At 44.7% G+C, this 15,364-nt stretch overlaps 1 protein-coding gene across 1 annotated transcript; it reads left to right on the forward strand.

The window, feature by feature from the left end:
* Positions 1-6,352: 6,352 nt before the first annotated feature.
* Positions 6,353-11,437, forward strand: LOC147697256 (uncharacterized). The gene is made up of 2 exons (XM_086933320.1): positions 6,353-7,725; positions 11,194-11,437. Exons 1-2 carry the CDS (start codon positions 6,779-6,781, stop codon positions 11,375-11,377), a joined length of 1,131 nt encoding a protein of 376 aa, XP_086789446.1. The 5' UTR covers positions 6,353-6,778; the 3' UTR covers positions 11,378-11,437.
* The last annotated feature ends 3,927 nt before the right edge of the window (positions 11,438-15,364 follow it).

Below are 15,364 nucleotides of genomic sequence, written 5' to 3' on the forward strand. Positions count from 1 at the left end.
TTCCCCTATTTAAAAAGGGAGAACGGGAGAATCCAGCAAACTACCGTCTAATAGCCTTATTGGATGCAATAGGAAAAGTGTTCGCTAAATATCTTTTAACTTTGATTAATGACTGGATAGAACTCAATTGTATTTTACCTTTGGAACAAACTGGATTTCGTAAAGATCATGGAACTTTAGATAATTTAACTGCCTTGCAGGTGCTTACCGATAAATACGTACGTGTTCGAGGTAGTGGCATATACGCGGCATTTATAGACTTCTCCACAGCGTTCGACAAAGTGGATCGTCCAACGCTGTGGAGAAAGCTTGCAGCTTTAGGCATGCCAACACAGCTCCTTGAACTTGTGAAAGCCCTTCACTCGAACACATGGTGCAAGGTGTTATATGGTGGGGAGAGAGGTATCTCACAATCCATTCCTTCCCCAAATGGTTTGAAACAAGGGTATATATTGGCCCCAACATTATTCTCTTTATATACGGCAGACCTTCCAAAGGTCATCACAGCTTGTGAGGGGCAAGCCCCAAAAATAGGAGAATTAGAGATATCTGTCTTAATGTATGCGGACGATATCCTTGTCCTAGATTTAACACCAAAGGGCTTGTCCAACCGTCTGCAGGCATTAAATCAATTTGCAGAAACACATTATATGAAAATTAACGTCTCGAAAAGTAAAATAATGTGTATTTTTGGAAAGAAAAAATGTAGGTCTGAAAATTATGGTTGGGCCATAGGAAGACAAAAACTTGAAGTGGTTAAAACTTATACCTTCTTGGGTAAGATCATTTCATCAAACTTAAGTGAGAAACCCCACATTGAGCACATTTCTCATAAAGCTTTGGCTCATGGTATGGGGTTAAGGTCTCTGTATAATGCTACAGGGAAGAGACACTTCAAGCTATTTCTAGAGGTATTCAGAGCAAAGATCCCTGCCACGTTACTTTATGGATTAGAATTATTGGAGCTAAATTATTGGGGATTCCTGCATAAAATAGAAGGAAAGGTGTTCAGAAGTATTTCTTCCCTAAATACAGCCTGCTCAGTCTCTGCATGCAGGCTGGAATTTGGACTTCGTAGCTGTTGGGTACAGGGGTTAATTGCCCTCGTAAGGTGGGTAGCCTGTTTAGCAAGAAGTAACCCTGATACCCTACGGGATGCTATTAAAAAAGAACTTTTGGGCCACTTTAATGAGTTCTCAATGTTGGTTAAGAACTTTAGAAAAGCTGTAAATCTATTGGAGTTGGATGAGAGCTCACTGTTTTTGCTCACTCCTGCCGAACTAAGGTCAAAATTAAAATGCGCCTCAGGGGAACTCAGTTTTAAGATGGATATGCTTGCTAAAGAAGGGAATAAAGAAAGGCAGTTATTGCTAAGTACATACACACCAAAACTGGCCCAACAATACCTTACGTGGAATATTCCCCATAGAGTCCGTAGACTGTGGTACCTTCTAAGACATGATTTGCTCCCCCTTAATTACCTCATTGCGAAATGGTATGGTGTATCCCCGATATGTAATCTTTGTAGTAATGCCATACAGGATCGTAATCATGTCTTGTTTATTTGTCCAGCATTGCGCCCTCTGCGTTCTAAGTGGTTAAAACCAATTTGTTTACAACTGGGAATTTTAAATGTTAAAACTTTTTTCCATGCACTTTACTGTCCGCCAAATGAAATGTTCTGTTTTAGAATTTTTAACTTTTTCCGGGGTTTTTTAGATATTTATTAAATATTTCCTGGAGAAGTGCTAGTTGACTGCTTACCCAGTGATAAAGCTGTGGTTCTTTAATTTTGTAACCTATGTTTTCCTTTGTAACTATTTCTGTATAATTGTATGTGTTTTATGTGGCCCTCTGTTGAGAGCCGAAACATAATAAACTAAACTTGAAACTTGTATGGAGTCCTGGGGGACTCCATAAGTGACTGGGAGATTCTGGTATTCTGGTATGAACGAGTTGCTGTCGATATTTGAGGTAAGATGCAAGCCATTGTCAGATTGAGCCAGTGAAGTCCTTGTGAGTTTTCATGGCATGGATCAACTCTAGATGGCTGACTGTGTTGAAAGTTGCAGAGAGGTAAAGCCAGAACAGGAAGGCAAGGGCTGTTTGTGTCGCTGTAGAAGAGGGCAGGCATTGTCGATTACTTGGAGCATGTGTCAATACTGTCGAGTCATTTGAACCCTGACTGATGGTCCTAAAGGAGATAGTTTTGTCGACTGAAGTTTCAAGAATAGGTTCATTTGAAAATAGCAATTAAATAGCAATACTTAGTACAAATAATGAATACAATTTTCATAGATAAAACAGGGAAATAAAGAACACTTATGATACGTAGTTACAGTTGAAGTGGTAAAGAAAATACATTATGAAATATAAATGCATAAAGAATAAAAAAATAAAAAGACCTGGTTCATGATAGACTTCACACAATACTAAGAGAGAATGTAATACTAGTTATATGTATAATCATATAACTATTACTAAAATGAGATAATGAATAGTAACAGTTCCATATAAAGGAAGTCAAGAAGCTTAACAACCTCTTGTAGTGAAGGTCGCGGTGCAAAGGACTTTTTCGCGTTATCATCCAAAAATTGTGTGATAGGAGACCATAACTGCAATCGTTTTGTAGCAAGCGATATGGGATGTACAAGAGTCGTGTCTTATCTAGGATTATGACAGATGGCGTACCACCAAGCGAGTCTAAAGAACAAGTTAGTTATCTTCGGTAACGCATTATCTGGTAGAGACAATGGCTAGCTGCAGATTCCTTACCTTTGAATTTCCAAGGCCTCAGAATGGATTGGGAAACTTTTGCGGGAGCAATACACCTGCATGCCGCCAGGTGCCCTAGTTCAGGTCGGTGTCAGAAGTGACTTCGCGGTCACCTATTTAGGCGCCACCGAGGCACACAGACGTCAGGTACCTTTCATGGCTTTCCATGCCAAGAAGTGAACTGACTAGTGTGTGTCCAAACTAGGGCCCACAAAGGGAAACAACCCTAGCCCTAGAAATGTGTCCACAGAGCGGGGAGGCATGGTGGGTCTGTAAGGAATCTATAGCTAGATATTGTCTCTACCAGATAATGCTTTACTGAAGGTAATTAGCTGGTTTATCCAATAGAGACTTCTAGCTGTAGATTACTTACCTCTGAATAGATACCCAAGCCATACCATCATGGCGGTGGGCTTTGAACAAATTTACTATTCTAAGATGTCCTGCAGGCCCGAATGGGCGAAATGCCCATCCCTGCATACCTGACTGTCCAGGCAGTAGTGTTTGGCAATATGTGCATGGAACCCCAAGTCGCGGTCTGGCAGATGTCCAGGTCTGGACCCTCTCATGAGCTAAAGCTGTGGTAGCAGCTTTTCCTCTTTTGGAGGGGGCTTGTAAGCCCTCAGGAGGCTGCTTTTTAGCCAGGGTGTGGCAAACCTTCATAAACAGAACAAACCAGCACGAAATGGACCATTTCTGAATTGGGAAACCTTTCTTAAGCTCCTAAATAGCCTACAGAGAGTTGGTCATCCACCCATAGTTCAAGGTAGAACGACAACGCCCTTTTTGGGTCCAGGTGGTGGAGTCGCTCCTGCTCTTTAGGGGGATGTGGAGGATCATAAAAGGTGGACAGGGTGATAGATAGTCCCAAATAGAATGGGGTCACCACTTTAGGTAGGAGCGAGGCCTAGGTGTGTAGCACCACCTTGTCAGGGAAACCCATAAGATAAAGAGACTTGGATGATAAAGCCTGTGCACTCACCCTCTGGGCAGATGTTACGGTCACTAGAAAAATGGTCTTGATGGTAAGCTGTTGAAGGGGACAATTGTGTAGCGGCTCAAAGGGAGCACGCATGACGTAACAGAGAACCAGGTTCAGATCCTACTAGGGAAACATGTACAAGCCCTTTCAGAAGCGTATGCACAATAGAGGACTTAAATAAAGAAGGTTTGTCAGGCAGCCACAGGAAAGCGCAGAGATAACCCATGAGAGTGCCCCGAGCAGAGCCCTGCTGGGTAAGAATGGATAGAAGTATATCAGAGAGGCAGAAAGAGGGTTAATAGTCTTTTCTGTACAATATTTTTAGGTCTCGCCTGTGCCAGCACATTTTCTGCTCTGGCGAGACTTTTAGTATGTGGGCTTCAGAAAATGCTACCACACGCTTTTGCTTGTGGCGGCCTAGAGCTTGCGGTTACGCACGCGCTTACGAGCAGAGGCGCCATCTGGCTTTCCTCTCTCGTCAGCAGCGCATGTCTTGGCCCCCACTCCCTTCTGTGTTCTCCCTGCCTGGCTTTCCTCGCGGCACCCTTCCGTAATGGTCTTTTTTTATCCCCCCTCCCGCTTTGCACAGCCGCGCGGCTCTCTCACTGTCTGTGTTCGTCAACTCCTAGAAGTTCTTTGCATGCCACGGTGTGCTCCTTCATGCCCTTTTTTATCCCCCCCCGCTTTGCACTTTTGCGGCCGTGCAACTCCTAAAAGTTCTTTGCACGCCACGGCATGCTCCTTCATGCTCTTTTTATCCCCCTCCCACTTTGCACTTTCGCAGACACGCAGCCACGTCACTTTCACAGCCGCGCAGCTCTCTCACTGTCTGTGTGCTCTGAGCACTTGACAGGATGTGCTTTCGTTATTGGTCATTGTACATCTTAATAGATCTAGAGCGCTTCTGACCTGTAAGATCACCACAACCTTGATGCTCGCACCGTTACCGCGGTCTAGATTGTTCAAACTACGCCATTGTTGTGCTGTATATTTTTAGTATTTCAGAGTCGGGTGACTACTGCAAACTGGTCGTAATGCTGCATTTTACATCCACATTAACCCCTTCGATGCTGATGACGGAACGGTTCCGTCATCAGCATCGGTTGGGCTGTGCTGATGACGGAACCGTTCTGTCATCAGTACAGCCCTCGGGGGGAGCGCTGGCGCTCCCCCCCTCTTGCAGCGATTTTGGTTATTTTTGCCGGGGTGGCAGCGAAAGACTTTCCGCTGCCACCCCCTGGCCCCCCCATGCTTCCGGGTGACGTCAGCGCGCGCCGACATCATCAGGAAGCGCTGGACGCGCTGGAATCCATTTCATTCCAGCGCGTCCAGGAACAAGGTTGGTGTTTGCTGCTCCGGTGGGGCCGTTTTTCGGTGCCTTGAGGCATCGGGGGTTAGGAAACTTTGTTTTCTCTCCCCTGATGTCCCAATGCAGGGCATTCCTGGTGCACGATCCCGCACAGCGTCGCGATCGTGCACCAGGAATGCCCCACTAGACACCAGGGATTGTGTTTGTGTGGTTTGTTGTGTGCTGGAAGCGACCCCTTGGGCAAGGGTCGCTTCCATTTTGGGGGCAAATCAATTTTCAGACTTTTCTGCCCCCCCTGGGGCAGATCGGCCGTTTTTTTGGCTGATCTGCACCCAGGGAGGGCAGAAAAGTCCACTAGACACCAGGGATTTGTTTACAATTGCAAAGGAAGCGACCCCTTGGGGAAGGGTCGCTTCCTAGTGGGCCATATATATTTTTTAGACTTTTCTGCCCCCCCCTGGGGGCAGATCAGCCGTTTTTTGGGCCGCATCTGGACCCAGGGGGGGGGGGCAGAAAAGCCCACTAGGTACCAGGGATTTCTTTATATTTATAAAGGAAGCGACCCCTTGGGCAAGGGTCGCTTCCTCGTGGCCCTTATTTTTTTTAGACTTTTCTGCCCCCCCTGGGGGCAGATCAGCCGTTTTTTGGGCCGCATCTGGACCCAGGGGGGGCAGAAAAGCCCACTAGACACCAGGGATTTATTTATAATTATAAAGGAAGCGACCCCTTGGGGAAGGGTCGCTTCCTAGTGGCCCATAATTTTTTTTAGACTTGTCCGCCCCCCCTGGGGGCAGATCAGCCGTTTTTCGGCCTCCATCTGGACCCGGGGGGGGGGCAGAAAAGCCCACTAGACACCAGGGATTTTATTATATTGATAAAGGAAGCGACCCCTTGGGCAAGGGTCGCTTCCAGGGGGCATTATAAATATTGTAGACTGTTCTGCCCCCCCTGGGGGCAGATCGGCTGTTTTTTTTACCGTTTCTGGACCCAGGGGGGGATAGAAAAGCCCACTAGACTCCAGGGTTTTTTTTTTATAGGGAGCGACCCCTTGGCCAAGGGTTGCTTCCTTGGGCCCATTTGTTTTCAAAAGTATGTTCTGCCGTGTCTTTATTTGGCCTCTCTGCCCTCCGTAGGGTTGCTTCCCAGGGGCCCACGTTTATAATGATTTATAATCTTCCCCCCCCTTGGGGACAGACACCCCATTTGTGACATACCCTGTGACATAGCCTGTTGTAAAGTGTGTTGTTTTTGTTTCTTCTAATGTGTATTGTTTTTTTTTTCTCTTTAGATTGTTGCAGTGTGCGGTTCCGTTACTGTTGGTTCTGTTGTTCTGCTGTTTCTGTAGTTGCATGCGTTTGGTAAGAGACCTTTTTTTTGTTCAATTGTAATGTAATTGTTTATTTTGCAAAGTGTGTAGTAATACGAGTATGTTTGGTTTCTGTTTTTTGTGATTGTATAACATGTTTTGCATTTGTTTTTGATGTGTACTTCTGTAGATGTAATTTTTGTTTCTTCTTTCTAGTGGGATATCGTTGCCTATTTGCTGTGTCTTTTCAGAGTAGGTGCTGGTGAGTGTAGTTGTCTCTTGTAAGTGAATTGTATATTTTTTCTAAATATAGATATTTGTGATAAAGGCTTACATTTTTTAACTTACTTTGCACAGTGTTGGGGTTGTTGAGTTGTTTGTGCAGACTCCTTTATTTGTAAGGATAATGGCTAGCCGCCGGATTACCGCTCAGCAAGTTGTTGGAATGCTTTTTGATTCTTCCTCTGACCATGGTGCTGAGAGTGACTCTGATTCTGAGGCAGAGATGGGAGGTGAAGATTCTGGTAGTGAGTTTTCTCTGCCCATGGCATCGTCTGATGATGAAGATACCCTGAGTGCTGATGAAGCTATTTTTGGTGTGGATGAAGTGCCTGTGGTAGAGGAGGACATTGATGTGCCGATAGAGCGGCAAGAGGCATATGTGGTGCAGCATGGGGCTGCTAGACTTCACGTTGGTGTAGTGCGGCGAGAGGCAGCTGGGCGGCAGCCTGGGGCTCCTAGACTTCCAGTTGGTGTAGTGGGACAAGAGGCAGCTGGGCGGCAGCCTGAGGCTGGCAGACTTGTCGATGAAAGTTCTGACCTCTGGGTTGCCCCAGGCATGGTGCAGCCGGCATTGCCTGAATTTACTGGTGTCCCAGGGTGTAGGGTGAACACTGAAAACATTTTGCCAATTGATTTTTTCAAGTTGTTTATGGATGATGTGTTTTTGGCAGAGATTGTAGAGCAGACTAATTTGTATGCAGAACAGTTTTTGAGGGAAAACAGTGCCATCCTTAAGCCCCACGCTCGAGCTAACCGGTGGACTCCCACAAATTTGGAGGAGATGAAAAAGTTTTTAGGTTTAACTTTTTTGATGGGCTTGCTTAGGAAACCATCATTGGCTTTATATTGGTCTACTAGTCCCTTGATGGCAACAGCTATATTTCCGGCAGTCATGAGTCGTGATAGGTATTTGCTTCTGCTTCGGATGATGCATTTTGTTGACAATGGTGATGCTTTGCCACGAGATCACCCTGATTGTGACCGTCTTTTCAAGATTCGGCGTGTCCTTGATCATTTTGTTGATCGATTTTCTGAGATCTTTTATCCTGGGAAAGAAATTGCAGTGGATGAGTCATTGGTGGAATCACCTCAAAAATGAGTGACACTGATTGGGTCTCATTTGTTACAGACCACAATGTTATTGCTTTGCAGGAAACGTGGGATATGTCTGCATGTTTTTGGTTGGATGGTTATTCTTGCTTTTCAGTCGCGGCTAGTCCTAGTAACTCGGGCAGAGCGAGGGGAGGCCTTTTGACTCTTTTTTTCCCTTGACCTTAGTGGATATCTGAAACAGATCAAATATGAATCTCCAAACTGTCTAATCGTAGAAAGGCAAATTGGTTCCGCAAAGAGCATCCTGTTTATTAATTTCTACAATTCTGTTAACATGGAGTTTGGTGGCGATAACATCGTAAAATTGGATGCTTTTTTAAACTTATTCTGCCAAAATACTCTAACAAGTTATGAAATTGTATTAATGGGCGATTTTAACATCCACCCCTGCTACTTTGGTTGCACTACAATTGGAGGTTCTGAGACAGGGGATCAGGAGGCGCCGCACTTTGAACACACCAGGGCTGGCGAGGAACTTGAGGACCTTTTGACCAACCTCAACCTCCTTGAATCTACAGCTCGGGAGGGGGAACCTATAATACCAACGTTCAAGGGGACATCCCCGGGGACTGTTATTGACTACATTTTTGTGACACCTTTTATTTTTAATCACATTATTTCTTATTGCACCGTGCCATCCCCCTTTAGTGACCACAATCCTATCCTTCTGACTATCTGCTGCGGGGACCTTATGGGACCTATGCAAGGACAGACCAGACCCGGACCTACCCTACGCCCTATAGATCAGGGTAGACGGCTGAAATGGGGGAATGTGGTACCAGATGACTTCTACTCTGACATTGGCCCACAGATAAATGACCAGATCATGATCTGCCTAGATCAGTCCTCTCAAGGCCATGTTATCATGGACGCCTTCCAGGCAATATGTAATACAGTGTCCTCAAACCTTATGGCCCAAAGGGGTAGGGGAGAGTCAAAGCCCTACAGGTGGTTTGATTCAGCCTGCACCAAGGCCCTTAAAGCTCTAAAATCTGCCCTTAAAACAATTCCTAGGGATAGAGCTTTGGTTGCTAATCTAAGAAAAGAATACAGGAAGGCTACTAAACACAGACGGGACAGTATTAAACAGGAGGCGTGGGAAAAACTTACTTCCACTGACATACTGCGGGACAGCAGGCAATTCTGGGCTGTGGTTAACCACACATATTTCTCGGTTTCACCCAACACAGACATTGATTGTGTGATACCAGATGAGAGATGGTTGGCTCATTTTAGTACCGTTTACGGCAATATGGTGGACTGCACCGATCCACAAAACACTCCGGGTCCGGTGGCCATACCCCTACACTTTAACAGCGAGGAGGTGGAAACGGCAATTCGTGCCACTACAAAGAATAAAGCACCGGGCCGAGACGGGGTACCAGCCGACTTTTATATTCACTCCCCCAAACTTTGGGCTGGAATCCTGGCAAAGGTGTTTACAGCCGTAAACAGATCGCCCCCCCCCCCCAAGTACATGGGTGACTTCCACAATAGTCCCCATATTTAAAAAGGGCCAAAGGGACGACCCAGGGTGTTATCGCCCTATATCCCTCTTGGACTCAGCGATAAAAATCTTGGGCAGAGTCCTTCTGGGAAGGCTAAGGGATAGTCTGGAGGGATGTGGGGGTTTAGCTGACATTCAGTATGGCTTTAGGGAAAAAAGAGGCACGATAGAACAGTGCTCAAACTTGCATCTGTTGGCCGCTAAGTACACGGTGGTCAAGGAGGGGTCCTTGTACCTAGCGTTCATGGACCTCTCCTCGGCCTTCGACTTGGTCAACAGATCCAAGTTATGGGAAATCCTACTGAATATGGGCATTGAGGAAGACTTGGTGGCGTTTATAGCGTCCTTACATAGGGACCTATTCGCCGCTGTCAGGGTAACAAAAGAGGGAAGGTGTACGACCCGTTCCCACTCGAAGCGGGGAGTCAGGCAAGGCTGCATATTAGCCCCCCTGTTATTTACAATTTATATAAATGATTTAGGAAAGCACTTAGAAGGGGCAGCTAGAGACGTTCCGCGTGTAGGAGAAGTTAAGATCCCTGCTCTCCTATACGCGGACGATGCTGTCCTTATAGCACGTACAGGGGTTTGCCTCCAAAAGCTTTTAGACGCATTTGGGTCCTTTATGGACCGGCTCGACCTGAGGGTTAATGCCTCCAAATCCCACACTATGGTCTTAGGCCCCCAGGGGAAAAGGGCCAAAACAAAAACATTTTATTGTAGAGATGAGGTAGTCTCGAGAGTGCATGTCTTCCCATATTTGGGAGTGCTTTTTGATAGCAAGGGTACCTGGGGTCCTCAGATACGAGCTAAAAGTTTAGCGGTAACAAGATCATCTATGGCTATCCTAGGTTTTGCCAAAAGGCTGGGCCATAGACCTATGAAAGCAATTATAAAGGTGTACAATAGTAAATCCCTGCCCGTGGCCCTATATGGTGCACCCCTATGGGGCTATGCACGCTTGAATAAAATCCAACTAGCGGAGAATAGGTTCTTAAGTTCTCTTTTGTCCCTCCCCCAATCTTCAGCGACTTTCTCTATTCATATGGAACTTGGCCTGGATTATGTTCAGGATAAATTGAGACTGGCACCTTTGACATATTGGCTCAAGACTTGGTTAAACCCAGAACTAACGTTAAACCATATGATCATGAGGGATGTGATGAGTCTAAAGAATTGTTTTAACTGCCCATGGTTGGTCTATGTAAAAAAATCTTTTAACGGTCTGGGTCACCCAGATTTATTCACTGTTCCCTCTGGTATCACAAAGCAGGATGTGGACATAATTAAAAAACAGTTTATGACAAGGGAACATTTGCTCCGAGAAGAATCAGAACTGCAAAAGTCTACAGTACGACTGCACTATGTGTCACTTTATTCACCTGCAATTGAGCCCTATTTATGTTTTGTCACAAACCCCTTTCATAGATTTTTGTTAACCAAATTTAGGTTTAATCTTATACATTTTTATTTGGGTAAATTTAATTTCTGGATGAAACCAGAGTTAGCACCTCCCTGCACATGTGACAACTTTTCAGTTCAGGACACAATGCACTTTGTTATGTTTTGTGAATTCTTCTCTGTACAAAGGAAAAAACACCTGTTACCTGTCTTAAGGGAAGCTGGTTTCCTACAGGTGAGACCAGCCATGCTATATTTAAAATCCCTGGGAAACATACGCATTACATTTGCCATGGCAAATTTCCTAGTGGCAGCGTCCAGAACAAGAAAACATATGAAATTGTTAAACCAGCTCGCATAACCTTTTTAAATTGCTTTTTATAACCATCATGTCAAATTAACTCGATTGCAAAGAAACTGTTTAATAGCTTTTTAATTGTAAATAACTCGGTTTTTATGTTCTTTGTATGATTTTAATTGAATCGAATAAAGTTAACTTGACTGACTGACTGACTGAGTCATTGGTGTTGTTCAAGGGCCACTTGGTATTTAGGCAATACATTCCTAGTAAGAGGGCACGCTATGGAATTAAGCTTTATATGCTGTGTGACAGTGAGACTGGATATGTCTCTAATTTCAGGGTGTACACTGGTAAGGAATCCAGGATTAACCCCCCTGCTTGTCCGTCCACTTTTGGAGTGACTGAGAAAATTGTGTGGGAACTTGGTAGAGGATTTTTTAACAAAGGCCATCATTTATATGTAGATAACTTCTACACTGGTGTGCGGTTGTTCAGGGAATTGGCCAAAGTGGACACTGTTGCTTGTGGCACAATCCGCTGTAACCGTAAAGGTTTTCCAAAAGAACTTGTTTGTAAAAAGCTTGCTCGGGGACAGTGCAGTGCATTGCGTTGTGAGGAGCTTTTAGCTGTGAAGTTTTCAGACAGGAGAGATGTCTACATGTTGACTTCCATACATGATGAAAGCACTGAAGCGTTGACTGTTTGGGGTCAGGTTGCAGAAGTGCACAAACCTGTGTGCATTATGGACTATAATAGGCACAGGGGTGGTGATGACCCAGGTAACCCCTCTTGCAAAAGCTGATGGTGTTGACATTGTCACCATTGTCAAAACCACCAGCTTCTGCAAGAGGGGTTACCTGGGTTTTTGACCCCGTGCTAGACGGCCATTTAGGGAAACCTACCAAACCCACACATTTCTGAAAAGTAGACACCCGGGAGCTTTCAAGGAGGTATGGCTTGCATGGATCCTCCAACGTTCCTTTACCCAGAATGCCTTGCAAACCTCAATTTTAGCTTAAAAAAATCAGTTGTTCACACTTTTTTTGGGTGGCAAAGCGTGGCATCACTGGGCTCAGACAAATGACCTCCCACCCAGCGTTCCCCCAGGTCTCCGGATAAAAATGGTACCTCACTTGCGTGGGTAGGCATAGTGGCTGCAATAGGAAAAGGTCCAATTCGTAGGGTGGAGACTTAAAAATTACCTTTAGCAAATCTATCTTATTTTTTGAGGGGGTCACCTGAGCTTTTGGCCCGGGGCTTGGCGGGCATCTTTGGAAACTACCAAACCCAAACAGTTCTGAAAACTAGACACCCGGGGGAGTCCAGGGAGGTATGGCATGCGTGGGTCCCCCAATGTTTTCCTACCCAGAAATCCCTTCAAACCTTACATTTAGGTTTAAAAAACCACTTTTCCATACATTTTTGGGTGGGATCTCCCTGCCGGCACAAATGTCCTACCACCCAGCGTTCCCCTTGATCTCCCGAGTAAAATGATACCTCACTTGTGTGGGTGGGCCAAAGGCCTGTGACTAAGGTGGGTTGCTTAATTTGTCAAACCTAAGTACTACATTTTTTAAAAATTAATTTTTAGCCTGTTCTGCTTAGGGGCACCCACACAAGTGAGGTATCATTTTACTTGGAATAACAAGGGGAACGCTGGGTGGTAAGACATTTTTGCCGGCACGGAGATCCCTCGCAAAAAAGTTTTGAAAAGTGATTTATTTTCCAATTTTTAAGGTTTGCTAGGAATTCTGGGTAGGAAAACATTGGGGGACCCATGCATGCCATACCTCCCTGGACTCCCCTGGGTGTCTAGATTTCAGAACTGTTTGGTTTTGGTAGTTTCCAAAGATGGCTGCGGAGCCCCGGCCAAAAAGTCAGGTGCCCCCCCCCAAAAAAATCAAGGTAGTTTTTCAAAAGGGTATTTTAAATTCACCACCGTGCGATTTGGACCTTTTCCTTTTACAGCCACTATGCCTACCCACGCAAGTGAGGTATCATTTTTATCAGGAGACCTTGGGGAACGCTGGGTGGGTGGAAATTTGTTGATCCACGCAGATTCCAGAACTTTCCACCACAGAAATGTGAGGAAAATGCATTTTATTTTACAGTTTCTTAGCTTTGCACAGGATTCTGGGTAACAGAACCTGGTGGTAGGCAGTCGAGTCACCCCATCCTGAATTCCCCTGGTTGTCTAGTATTCAAAAATGTATAGGTTTGCTAGGTTTCCCTAGGTGCCGGCAGAGCTAGGGTTCAAAAACTAAAGGTAGTCTTTTTGTCCAAAAAGGGCACGATTTCAATGCAAAATTGAGGTGCGATCACGTTGCATTTTGCGTTGTTTCCTGTCGCAGGCACTAGGCAGACCCAGGCAAGTGAGGTACCATTTTTTTCGGGAGACCCGGGGGAACGATGGGTGGGTGGAAATTTGTTGATCCACGCAGATTCCAGAACTTTCCACCACAGAAATGTGAGGAAAATACGTTTTTTTTGTCAATTTCTCAGCTTTGCACGGGATTCTGGGTAACAGAACCTGGTGATGGGCAGTCGAGTCACCCCATCCCGAATTCCCCTGGGTGTCTAGTTTTCAAAAATGTATAGGTTTGCTAGGTTTCCCTAGGTGCCGGCAGAGCTAGGGTTCAAAAACAAAAAGGTAGTCTTTTTGTGCAAAAAGTGCACGATTTCACTGCGAAATTGAGGTGCGGCCACGTTGCGTTTTGCGCTGTTTCCTGTCGCAGCCACTATGCAGACCCAGGCAAGTGAGGTACCATTTTTTTCGGGAGACCCGGGGGAACGCTGGGTGGGTGAAAATTTGTTGATCCACGCAGATTCCAGAACTTTGCACCACAGAAATGTGAGGAAAATGCGTTTTTTATTGTAAATTTCTTAGCTTTGCACGGGATTCTGGGTAACAGAACCTGGTGGAAGGCAGTCGAGTCACCCCATCCTGAATTCCCTTGGGTGTGTACCTTTCAAAAATGTATAGGTTTGCTAGGTTTCCCTAGGTGCCGGCAGAGCTAGGGTTCAAAAACAAAAGGTAGTCTCTTTGCCCAAAAAGGGCATGATTTCACTGCGAAATTGAGGTGCGACCACGTTGCGTTTTGTGGGGTTTCCTGTCGCAGGCACTAGGCAGACCCAGGCAAGTGAGGTACCATTTTTTTCGGGAGACCCGGTGGAACGCTGGGTGTGTGGAAATGTGTTGATCCACGCAGATTCCAGAACTTTCCACCACAGAAATGTGAGGAAAATGCGTTTCTTTTTGTCAATTTCTTATCTTTGTAAGGGATTCTGGGTAACAGAACCTGGTGGTAGGCAGTCGAGTCACATCATACTGAATTCCCCTGTGTGTCTACTTTTCAAATATGTATAGGTTTGCTAGGTTTCCCTAGGTGCCGGCAGAGCTAGGGTGCAAAAACTACAGCTAGGCACTTTGGCATAAAATGGTCAATTTTTAACTGCAAAATTGAGGTGTGACCACGTTGCATTTTGCGCCGTTTCCTATCGCAGGCACAAGGCCGACCCACACAAGTGAGGTACCGTTTTTATCGGGAGACTTAGGGTAATTCAGATTTGTAAATCAACTGTTATTACCAATTGAGTTTTCATGCATTTCTCCCTTCCCAATGAAAGACATTGTGTAAAAAAAAAAAACTTTTTCAAAAATGACCAATAATTCTCATGCTAGTATGAGTATTCACAATTTTGAAAATGTGCTATTATATACTGTTTCTAACCTCTATAATATGTACCCAATTCAGAAATACATAGGTGTCTTTTATACAGATTTTTCCATGTATACATTTTCCAAGAAAAAGTGCTCTATACCCAGTAAATAAAAAAATACCATTGCAAGTTGCTGCTCAGTTTTTGGATCTGGGTTCGTTGGGTTCTTGGTGAAACTACAAGTCCTATATATCCCCACAACCAGGAAGGTCTAACGGGTGTAACGGTATATTGCTTTCCAAGAGCTGTCAAAATTACAAGAAGTTATAGGTGAAAACGTTGAGACAAAAGGCTGTTTTTTTCAAAAGAATTTCAATTATTCCAATATTTAACTGTTAGTTTCTTTAAAGAAACCTTCATGCATTTAGACAAATAACCCCTTTCTGAATCCAGAATTTTGTCTACTTTTCGAAAATGTATAGCTTTCTAGGATCCATTATTTCTTTCAAACTCATTTCTACCATTAACTGGAAGGAGGTGGAAAGCTGTAAAAATAGCAAAAATAGGCTGTGTCCAAGAAAAATGCCAAAACTGTGTGAAAAATGTTGGTTCTGATGGAGCGAGCTTTAGAAATGATTTTATTCTAGCTCGTGATGTCATACTCTCATAACTTGAATTAACATATTAATGAGTTATTGCATGGTTTGTTGTATTAAACCAATTTAGAG

Source organism: Lissotriton vulgaris, chromosome 8 (genome assembly GCF_964263255.1).
Source record: "Lissotriton vulgaris chromosome 8, aLisVul1.2, whole genome shotgun sequence".
In the NCBI taxonomy this organism is placed as follows: domain Eukaryota; kingdom Metazoa; phylum Chordata; class Amphibia; order Caudata; family Salamandridae; genus Lissotriton; species Lissotriton vulgaris.

Excerpts from the sequence above, each read along its gene's own strand:
- LOC147697256 (XM_086933320.1), top strand. The coding sequence starts at position 6,779 with ATGGCTAGCCGCCGGATTACCGCTCAGCAAGTTGTTGGAATGCTTTTT. Across the intron at positions 7,726-11,193 it reads AAAGAAATTGCAGTGGATGA|TCATTGGTGTTGTTCAAGGG; the intron begins GTCATTGGTGGA and ends TGACTGACTGAG.